The 10,972-nt window shown below is 35.4% G+C and overlaps 2 protein-coding genes across 2 annotated transcripts in view; one reads left to right on the plus strand and one right to left on the minus strand.

The window, feature by feature from the left end:
• The window catches only part of LOC113502689 (synapsin), a 32,809-nt gene extending 27,732 nt beyond the window's left edge, over positions 1 to 5,077 (plus strand). Inside the window, exons 8-13 of the mRNA XM_026884341.1 lie at positions 33 to 125; positions 325 to 437; positions 644 to 740; positions 1,547 to 1,714; positions 1,997 to 2,231; positions 2,512 to 5,077. Coding sequence (XP_026740142.1) covers positions 33 to 125; positions 325 to 437; positions 644 to 740; positions 1,547 to 1,714; positions 1,997 to 2,231; positions 2,512 to 2,723 — 918 coding nt within the window. The 3' untranslated portion in view covers positions 2,724 to 5,077. The remainder of the gene's footprint in view (positions 1 to 32; positions 126 to 324; positions 438 to 643; positions 741 to 1,546; positions 1,715 to 1,996; positions 2,232 to 2,511) is intronic.
• Positions 5,078 to 5,679: 602 nt separating this feature from the next.
• Positions 5,680 to 10,460, minus strand: LOC113502449 (UPF0691 protein C9orf116). Its single transcript, XM_026884019.1, has 3 exons — positions 10,151 to 10,460; positions 8,613 to 8,699; positions 5,680 to 5,835 (listed from the first exon to the last, which is right to left on the minus strand). The coding sequence occupies exons 1-3, from the start codon at positions 10,311 to 10,313 to the stop codon at positions 5,711 to 5,713; spliced, it is 375 nt and encodes a 124-aa protein (XP_026739820.1). The 5' UTR covers positions 10,314 to 10,460; the 3' UTR covers positions 5,680 to 5,710.
• Positions 10,461 to 10,972: the final 512 nt, after the last annotated feature.

A 10,972-nucleotide genomic window follows, 5' to 3' on the forward strand; every position in this document is an offset into this window, starting at 1 on the left:
TAATGACGTAACGACCGGTATCATTGTCGCAGGTCACGGCGCCCAAGTTCCCGGTGGTGATCAAGATAGGGCACGCGCACTCCGGCGTCGCCAAGGTGAAAGTGGACTCCCTGGCTGACTTCCAGGTAACGATGCTCATCATTACATTATTTGTGGACATAACGCAAACACGGATCATTATGTATCTCACGATGTCATGTCTGTTCTTACTCAGAAAATTTAAATAAGGTAAAATATTTAAGGGGTGAGTAAGTGAATTTAGCAGTAATGTTATAGTGATTCATTGTAGCATGAAGTAAAGGTATTCGTTTTCCCCATTTCTAGGACATCGCCGGGGTCGTGGCTATGCTGGGCACCTACTGCACGGTGGAGCCATACATCGATGCAAAATACGACATCCACATACAAAAAATCGGCACTAACTACAAGGCCTTCATGTAAGTGCAGTCACACTAAATTTAATCGATTTTCGTCTGGCGCCTACAGTAAAGATCAAAGTAATGCGCAATGCTGATTACAAACAAAACAGTGCAGGCGTCCTGAATGTTGGCAAACACACGTTCATATATTTATGAATGAGACGTGTGAAGTGCGATATCACGTTGGGTATCGGTAATAGTAACACCAAGTAAACATTTTCCAGGCGCAAATCTATATCGGGAAATTGGAAAACTAATCAGGGATCTGCGATGCTTGAAGCTATCGGGATGAACGATAGATACAAGATGTGGATCGATGAGGTGCGTATCTACCTGTCAGGCTTTTATATTACTTTTGTAGAGCTAGTTCTTTTATAAAAAATATTGTGATTCTTGAAATCCATCATCTGAGCAATATTTTTGATTAATATTTCATTCTGACATTTTTATCAAAAGCTTGATCGATCGTGAGGCAGATCTATATCAGCAGCACGACCTTAGTAATAGTAGTAGTAGTTAGAGTTAATAGGCTTATATTGTATTTGATACGTCCAAGTTACAATTAAAATCATAAACATTATTATAAATGGGACTTATTATTATTTAAAACGTGCTTTATTAAGAGGGGCGCGAACATAAACATTCATATTGTAGTAATTAATTAACACGCGGAAACTGCAACTTTGTTTTATTGGTTTCATGTTTAACTTACCTATTTACTGACTAATTGGTATTTATTTCACATAAATTCTCAAGTAAGAAACGCTGCATAATGTTAGCAAACGATATCAATTTATGTGTTCAAAACTTCCGAGTTCGATCTGAGAATCGAAAGCACACAGAATATTCTTAAGTGGAGTACTAGACATGCTCGTAATTAGGTACTCGTAGATATCTGCATGATTAAGGAAAGTTCGAGTGTGTATTTACTCGACAAATCACGACTTATGAGGATATGTACGTGGTTTATGCATGATAAAAATGTAGGTAAGCATCGACGACATAAGAAACTTTAGCTATTTTGAGTACTTAGTAGGTACGTATGTATAATAAAAATGTATTTTTAGATTCTACAATAAATGGTACCAGATTGCTGAAAATTTGATTAGTATTTTAACTCTCTATAGGTAAGCGAGATATTTGGAGGTCTGGAAGTCTGCGCTTTGGAGCTGGTGGTAGGCAAGGATGGTCGTGAGCACATCATCGAGCTGAATGACTCCGCTACTTCTTTCATGGGAGACACACAAGAGGAAGACCGCCGCCATCTTGCTGAACTTGTGTTGCAGCGTATGCAGGTAAGACCTACTTATTTGTTGTATTCTATGTTGGTACTGGAAGCCTTGGGATAAAATTAAAAATGCTCTAGCATTTAATTATTATAACACTCTAACAATACTCAATGGAGGATTTTGTCTTCAACTGAATGAAATGTCACGACATACTACTCAATTTGAAAATTACATTTCTTTTCATTGGTAATTTTCTTATACTAAAAACTTTTTTTGCCGACCTCTTTATGTACTGATCCTAATCTTTAATCTTAAAATCATAATAATTTCTCATTTTCGACTTTCCAGGCGGTATGTCGCCCCGGCATAACGAAGACTACGTCACGGAGCTCAGTATCTGGCAGTTCAGCGGCTGGCTCGCCGACGGAGGAGCGCGCTCCGCCAATCGGCACTTCTGGGCCTCCGAGCGTGCCGCCGCCCGCACCGCTGGCGTCTGCTGCCAGTATCGACCGCCCTCTGCCGCCAATACCCGCCGAACCATCGCAGCCACCACCCCCACCGCTCACTCGTCGTGATTCACAGGGTAAACTATTAACCAAATCATTTTCGTAGACGGTTTCAAAATACGTGGATTACACTTTAGCCGCAAAGATACTTATTAGGGTATATAATGAAATATAATGCAACAAAAAGTCCCGATTTTGAATAGCCTTAAGTTGAACATTTATAGGTCTAGGGATTTTCCCTAACAAGCTGAACGTCCTCACGCGTTTATGCTTTCAATCAGGTCATGGTTATTTACGACTCCAGTCGTATTAAGCTCGAAATAATGAGCTTGACAAAAGCCGTTGCTTTTGTTACAGCATCTCAATCATCCACGGTGTCTTCGGTATCAGCTGCGCCAAGTACTGCGAGCAGCACCGCGCCAGCGGCCGCTGCGCCCAACTCGGGCTCGGCCTCTGGTCGCGGTGGTTTCGCACGCCAGGGCTCACTCAGCGCCACGCTCACAGAAGACGCCGAAGATACAATGAAGAATCTACGCAAAACATTCGCCGGAATATTCGGCGACATGTAAAACGTATCAATTACCGAACTAACGGACAATAGACGATGTACTGGAACCAACTAAAATATTACCATAATACAATTTCTCAGAACCAAATTAAGGCACCCTTATGCATCCTGCAACGTAATTAAACGTTCGCTACACGTCTGTTGCCCGCAGCAATAACCACTAGTAAAGTACTCATGTTATTTAACAGTGTATTCGATGTAGGAATAAGTTTTGAATAAAACAAAATTACTTGTAAAACATACAAATTAAACATCTGGACAAGACTTGGCTTCTAATAAGATGTGATCGAAAATCAGAATGTGTTTATGTTGTTCTAAGATGCGGACGTCCCAGCCAAGTACAACTGTTTGAAGGGACCATCCCTCAGAGAGTGTTAAGCACATCCATGTACGAAACAGGATTCTAAGCATAGTTTAATGTATGATAACGATAGATTTTTACAATAAGTTTAAGTACGAATCAACTGAGCTGCATTGTGATCGAACCCGTTCGGCAACCGCGAGGCGCGCGGCCTCGGCGTAGTAGTGTTTCTCTATCTCCTACTCTTCTACACTCGCTGCACCTTCGTAAGACCAGTATATGATGGGCTAATGTTAACACTATTCTATATTAATAGTTGTTGTGAAAGACAAATATTATAAAGCAATAAATGGAGATATGTGGAGACGGCGACGTGTAATGATTCTTCAAAATTATTTATTTATAACTTACAATTCGGAATTTGAATGAACAATAAAATGTTCTAAAAATTGGATGCTGGATATAATCACTTTGTATCAGCATTAAAAAGATCTTACTCCGTCGTCCTGTTAGATCTTAAATTGTTGGCAATTGGGATATGAGCAATGCTATTGAAGACAATATTGTTAATCGCAAGAATTGATCCACATTTTATATATACCTTATTACTAGTTATATTTCATAGTGTTAAGAATCTTGTTACTCATATGTACATCTTCGTCTGTGTGAATCACGCTTCGTGTATTAGTTATCGACAAATCAATATACTTTATGCTACTTTGTCATGATATTGTATGTACATGTGTATGCTTTACCTACATATTGTATGCACTCCAATATATATCATGATTATTCTTATTTGGAATGGATTATGGATATTTAATCAAGTCATTAGATTGTTGGGTGTGTGTCAACGAAGTGTGATGGATCGTCATATCAGAATGACTGGGAGCGCACGTCGGCGAGTGCATTATGCTTCAAACTATTCAAAGTTTAAAACTTTAAACATTATAGTAATGTTATACTTATTCTTTAGCTAATGCGAAGTAGACATTTCAATGTGTAGTTGAAATATAATTTAATCACACTTTCGTAGGACATTTATAAATTAAAATACCTAGTAAATTTTAAGCGTTTTTATATAACAAACAGATAATATTATAACCAAGCCCACTTGTTATCGTAGATTTTACAACGAAAATAGTTATATACGTATACAAATGTAAGTTAAATGACTCATTACGTTAAGGCAGTGGTAATAGGAGCAGGCGTTAAGTTTGAGCAAAACAATAGGTACCTGTGTTTAGTTCGTTACCTTTATAATATTTGATAACTTCGTTGTTGGCGCCCGGTACTGGCGGACCTGTATAGTACCTAGGTTACGTTTAGCTAAATATATAATTTACTCGATAGTCTGCACCGGTAGTTAGATTTGACACGAATCCTTAGTATGGATAGCCACGTAGATACGTGTTACTAAGTACGTGTCTATAAATGCGCAATTTTATATTACGATGATTATTAATTAATTACATACATTTATGTATGTTCAAACTTGATTCGATTCCATTACGTTAGAGTGGGTGTCATCAGTTAGTACGAAGGTTTAATTGTAATTTAGATAAGTATAATTTATTTAATTTGTATCGTTTGAAGACTTTGACGTTTGTTAATTGTTAAGAGTATAGTATAAACACTCAAATTAATATAAATGCTGTTGTTGTTGTTGCTAACAAGTTATACAAATATGTACTCAATATGGGAAGATGGATCTTTTTAAGATAGTCACGGTAAGGGCGCGGCCTGAAGATTAAGGGCCCCTTTACCTATTGATCTTATTATCGTGGCTTAATCTTCTATAGGTAATAATAATGGGCATGGAGTGTCACGACTTTATTAAATCCATTTCAACAGGAGATAAAAATACTCGGTCATGCGCTTTTACCAAACGCGTTGGTAAATGGACAATCAAATAATAACGAAATTTTTGCAATTCTCGTGATTGTGGCATCCATGCCCTAGTTCGGATGGAATATGTTAATGGAATTTGAATGCATGTTAATCTATATAATATGAATAATAAATAAATACCTCTTTTGGTAAGTCTATACCGATGTGAGTGATTTTCTTTCCTACTCCCGCAAAAAGAAACAATATTTTATGGATGATTGTTTTATTAATAACGTATATGACTAAAAACATGGTTTCTTTGTTACAATTCTACATAGTATGTATAAAGTATATGCTGTTTATCAGCGTTGCTGAATCAAAATCAAATAAAATAAGGAGACATCTATCATTAGTAATTTTTAGTTTGAAGACAAATATTTCAGAAGGCTTAGTAGATAAATAACAAATTCGAGACCTCCTAATTAAGTCTTTAATATTAATAAACCAAATAAACATCTCCTTAAGTAAAAAGATAAACAGTCAAAAAGTAGATTTTGTTACGACTAATGAGCGTTTAAAAATGTCTGAAATAAAATGCACGAAATATATCAAAATACAAAACTCCACATCTACATATATACGACAATAATAACTTGGGTTATATAACGAAACCATAGCCCTATTTAAGCTATGATTATTCTTAAAACAATAGCTGATGGCAAGCTTCAGAATACGCCCCAAATATGAATATTTTCTCTACTACTAATTAACAACGTGGTAAAGACACAGTAAATTTGCTGAAACTAATCTTATGAATTAGTTAATATTTTGCAGATGGGTCCTACTCCTAGTCAGTTCTACTGATATCCCACGGGATCCATTCCGGTGTTCAGGCTGTAATTCCGGTACATTCCGGCAGAAGCCAGCCGGTTCGTGAACGTCTGACCGGCAGGGTAGAATACTGACGGCACGGAATATATCCCTGGGGAAAGTAAAATGTATTTGAATATATATAAATATTTGATGAAAGAAATTCAATTTGTCCAGTAGAAAGATTTCCAAAACATATCCAATCTTGTACGCATTTTTATTTCACATATATAATACGAAGATAAAACGAATAAATGAAGAAGACAGTGAAACATGTAGAAGTTCCTTATAGTAACGTTGCATTGCAAGTTTTACTGGCAAATGACGTCACACGAAATTTTAACTTGCAGTATCATTATTCTTTTTTAATAACGGTTTACTTGAGCACATTTTTCGGGATAGCAGACATTTTGCCTGATATTTTCGGACCCAAGCTTAATCCTTGACATTCTTTCTTGATTGCGCCATGAAAAAATATATATGTACGTAGCAAAGATTTTTGGAAATCTATCTGGTGGACAAGGTGATCGTGATAGCTCAATCGAAGCAGTGTTTTACATGGTGTATGTGACCACACACTGTCATGAAGCAAGCTGTATAAGCTACGAAAATGGAATAACACTCTACGTCAAGAAAAGAAATAAAAACGAAGGAAAGCAAAATTTATTTGTAATAAAATAATACAATGTAGGTTATAAAAGGGATAAATATAATGTTTTTCCATAATACCATTCCTGAGGGTCTACCAACTAGTCATAAAGTAATATTGTTATGGTTGTAAAAGCGGGACAGCGCTATACACGGCGTAGACCTGCATCTCTTTTCCACATCCGCAATAATATTACTTTAAGACGGGGTCCTAAAATAAAATAACCTAAAATTTAACTTCTGAATTTCAAACTTACATATGTTTTAAGTGAGTATATTCATAAACATTAATTATAACTTAAATTTATGATATGTTATATCAACTTTTTGTTTAAAAACATTTTGAGCGTTAACTTTATTGTTTTCATGCTTCAGTAAGTACTTATAACCAAAATTGCTAAAAACCCGTACTGAACATAAAATAAATTATAACATGCACATAAAGTATCATATTTGGTAGTTACCTAAGTTAAATTCTTTAACGTAAACATGTAAACTTAAACTAATAAATAAAAAACATATAAATAAGAACTTGAAACTTAAAAAGAAATAACTCTCCTAAAAAGCTAGTTAAAACTTAAAAGTTAGTTTAACCATAATAGGGAATAGCGCCATCTATCCAAATGTGTCTGAAACTGTACATACAAAAACACGGCAAGCTGTTCTGAAAACCAAAAGAACGTAAAACCAACGGAACTTCCACGTTTGCTTGCCTGCAGGTGTAGCAACGCACAGGATTAAAACAAAAAATAACAATTATTAGGAAAGAATTTGTGAAAAAAAGCTATAAGTGTATTAAGTAAACTCTACATCCCTTGTGAGCATTAAAAACGACCGATAAAGAACATTATCTGCTTATAAAAACCAAGAAGTTAACAACCAAAATTTATAAAGGCAAAACTAAATAAGCGTCGTGATATCAATAAACAAACATATTTATGGCGTAGCTATTTGCGAATGTTAGAAGCGATAAATGTTATCATAAAAGTGCCATATTCTATAATTTTTCACTCCATTAAAACCTTATTTGTAGGGCGGTTTATCACAGATAGTGTTCAGAGAGTAATTCCGATACATGCCAGCTTGAGCCAAATGATTCGAAAACTGTTGACTTTTTGGGTAATACGCACTGGGGATTGAATGATAACCTAAAACAGTCATCAAAAATACGTTGTAGTAAACATTTTCAAATAAATGTAGAATTAATATTTGTTGCCTCATCTCATATCTCCTAAAACTGCAATATATTTTTTGCCATGATAAACAACAAAATATTGATTGACATTTGGAGATTACTTTTGTCCAAACCAGTAGAAACAGCAATAGTGGATTGATTTTATTGAAAGAGTAACCGATGGAGTTTCTTGCTGGTTCCTCTCCATGGGAATGATATTTTGTAACTGCTCACTTGTAGTCATTAGTTATTTAATCTAACGTTTGCTACGCGCCTGTTTTTAGCCCACACGATAAAAAAACCATTTAGATTTTGACATTTATATTCATTAAACTTAAGGGAAACTGGTTCAATAAATATGACATTTATGTTTCACTTTTCTCTACAAATTTGCATGTTCATTTAAATACGGTTATATAAAATGCCTTGTTCAAAGGAAGCTACTCAGTAGCCTTTATTGAAGAACAGTTACATTGGACATGGGTTACATTCGTCCAGCCTACGCCGCTAATAAATGCTCTAGCTGTGAAGAAGAAGGGACGCGCGGCGCAACAAACTCTACATAACCATAAGTCAAAGTCTACTACATCATGAACTGCTAATCTTTCAGCTCTAAACGTATACATATGTATCTAGCTAAAGGTATATTCAAACACATCCGCGACGTATCCTAGAGAGTCGTCACAAATAAATGTAGAGCAAGTTCCGTTCACACCTTCCAGTGCGAACAAAAACATATTAATATTAATTAGGCTTTCTCTACTTACTGTCACGTTTGACAATATTCGTTTTAAACTTGGTCTAGATTCTAATGTATACTAAGAACCCTAACTAGGTGAAGTAAGACTTTCGAAATTACACTAACAATATACCATAACATGGCAGCAATGATATGCAGTAGTAGGTATCATATATCAAGTTGTCTATTTAATTCTCGATCAGGTAAAGCCCTCAAAGCCTTCTAGTTACTCTAATACTCTAGTTACTCTAATCTTTTGATATTGCCCCTTGATATCAAAATCGAACATGATATGTGTTTAAAACGTATTATCATAATAAATGATTACCTGGAGGATACCACCCGTATTCGCTGGCAGTTGTTCTGTAGAACGGGTGTTGTTTGCTCTCCTGGCAACCGTAACCATTGAACCAATCTGAAATGAAAACTTCATTGTAATAGGTATACTCACTAACAGCTGGTTTACAGCAATAATGAAAATAATGACAATTGAACACATTCATGCAAACATGAGGATAATACAATATTAATATTCGCTACGATTTTCTTTAAGCTATGCTTAAGACTAGATAAGAATGAGTCAATAGCTACATAGAGATCTGCCTAAAATTGAACAATACTAGGTTTACAAATGCTACCGCGTTTTTTTCGTTCATATCGATTTTAAGTAACAACCCGCATGTTTTCATTTGGGTAAAGATCAATGACCACGAATGCGTATGTAATGCCTATCTGAATAACAAAGGAAAAAAAATTAGAAACAAGATTGCTTTTCTTTTCAGCCAGTATTAAGAGGTTTTAGGGGTCGTTCTTTCGCCCTACATTATGAAGTCGTAAAGTGATATGCGAGCAGCCGAAGATAGATCTCAAAGGCGTGCTATTGGGGAGGCCTATGCCAAGCAGAGGACGAATATAGACTGATGATGATGATGATGATATAGAGACGCCAATCTACGCTGTGTAGTACGTTGTTAGTGTTCCAATGGCTACAAAGTTAATTTAGGCCGTGGCCAATTTATTATTAAAGGAGTCGAGGATCACGCGACTAATGTACTAGAATCTTTGATATCCCATAACGATAGCGTGACGACAAGGCTCCCGTATCATTCACAAGCCAGTATCATAATACGGGCGTCACTCTGTCGGGAAGGCCCTTGTATCTTGCGACAGTTCTAAACTATGACCGTCATGGTGATAACTTAGAAACTTCAGTTAATTTACCGAAGCATCTAAGTAGGTACTCAACCCTAACATACAATGTATGAGGGTAAAGGGTGATGTATACTATGTTCTTTTATTATAGAGATAAGATTATGAAAGTAGTTATAATAGGTAAAAGGAACTAAGCATTTTGTAAACTTGTAAGAATTTTTTCGAGTAAAGAAAAGTAGAAAAAAAAATATTCTAAAAGTAAGGCAGGTATTTTTTTTTTATTATTGTTTTTTTTCTCCGCAAACAAGGACGAAACCGTAATTACTTTTGAAAGTCCCGTCGAGTGGCGAATGAAATTCGATTTAATAAACCTTGTTTTCGAAAACTTGTTATAAATTAATTTTAAAGTAATTCAAAGAAATCTGACACCGACAAATTATGTTTCATAGATTTTTCAGAAATATCCTCGTTCCCAGAATTACTATTATTATTCACGTTTTACCAAAGCAGATCATTCAGTTCATTGATCTGAAATTAGCGGAAGGTAAGTATTGGCAATACTCAGGAAATGTTTAAGAAACTAAAAAAGAAAACACCTTAAAGGCCCCACATTTGATATCACACGTTTATCCAAATTTAATACCATTAGATTCCTTTGAAAGCTTTTATTTAAAAAGGAAAAGAGTAATTAGATATGGTACTATATTGACTTACGAGGATATTCGAATCTCTTCGGAAGGTTGCAGGTAACAAATAAATCCGATGTCTTAACGTCCGGCTTTTTAATTTCCTTTCTCATACTCTCCTTATCAGTGCAGGTCGCGGAACAGTACCCAGGGACCATTTTTCCTGGTTCTATCGCCTTCTGGTCACTCATTGTTACTTTAAAGCCTTAAAAAAAAACTTGCAAACACGACACCGAAGCGTCTCGAAATCAAAATCTGAATATCGTATTAATTTCACTAAAGTGGGACAATTGATCCGCAAACAAAGGCGTTACCTTGACAACTTGACGGATTTATTTTCCTTAGCAACTGATTATGAAATTATTTGGGAGTTAGCTACCCAAAACGAAATTTATGTTTAAAAATCTTTTTGGTCATTTATGGTGCAATCGACCGTTTAGTCATTGTTTATGAGGTCTATAACATAAATCTTCGGAAAGCAGTTAAACTGCCTAATTTCATACAATTTGCAATTATTTATACCTCTTGGATACAACACGTAGTCGCAGCTTTATCCAAAAGAGGGGAAAATTAATTTAACATAATATCTTGCATTTTGGATTACGCATTTTAAAGAAAAACAAGCGAGTCAACTAGTTTGAAGCCACAGAAACGAACTTATTCAGTAATTGATTAAGACACATTAAGTAATTATAAGGAACAAACAAGATACAAGAACAAGATGTACAAGAGTGCAGCTTATTAAAACTTAAGAAATCTCTACCAGAAGAAATTCAATGAAAATTTTGCATTTTTTTTCAAAATTTAACACTGGCTCCTAGACTACCTACTTGTTATTGACAGGTACAAA

The sequence above is a fragment of the Trichoplusia ni genome, chromosome 17 (genome assembly GCF_003590095.1).
Source record: "Trichoplusia ni isolate ovarian cell line Hi5 chromosome 17, tn1, whole genome shotgun sequence".
NCBI lineage: Eukaryota > Metazoa > Arthropoda > Insecta > Lepidoptera > Noctuidae > Trichoplusia > Trichoplusia ni.

Bases quoted from the DNA above. Each gene is read 5' to 3' on its own strand.
- LOC113502449 (XM_026884019.1), bottom strand. From the start codon at position 10,313: ATGAGTGACCAGAAGGCGATAGAACCAGGAAAAATGGTCCCTGGGTAC. The intron at 8,700-10,150 runs GTAAGTCAATAT...TTTTCATTTCAG, and splicing joins GAAGAGATTCGAATATCCTC to ATTGGTTCAATGGTTACGGT. The intron at 5,836-8,612 runs GTAATCATTTAT...TACTTTCCCCAG, and splicing joins ATACGGGTGGTATCCTCCAG to GGATATATTCCGTGCCGTCA.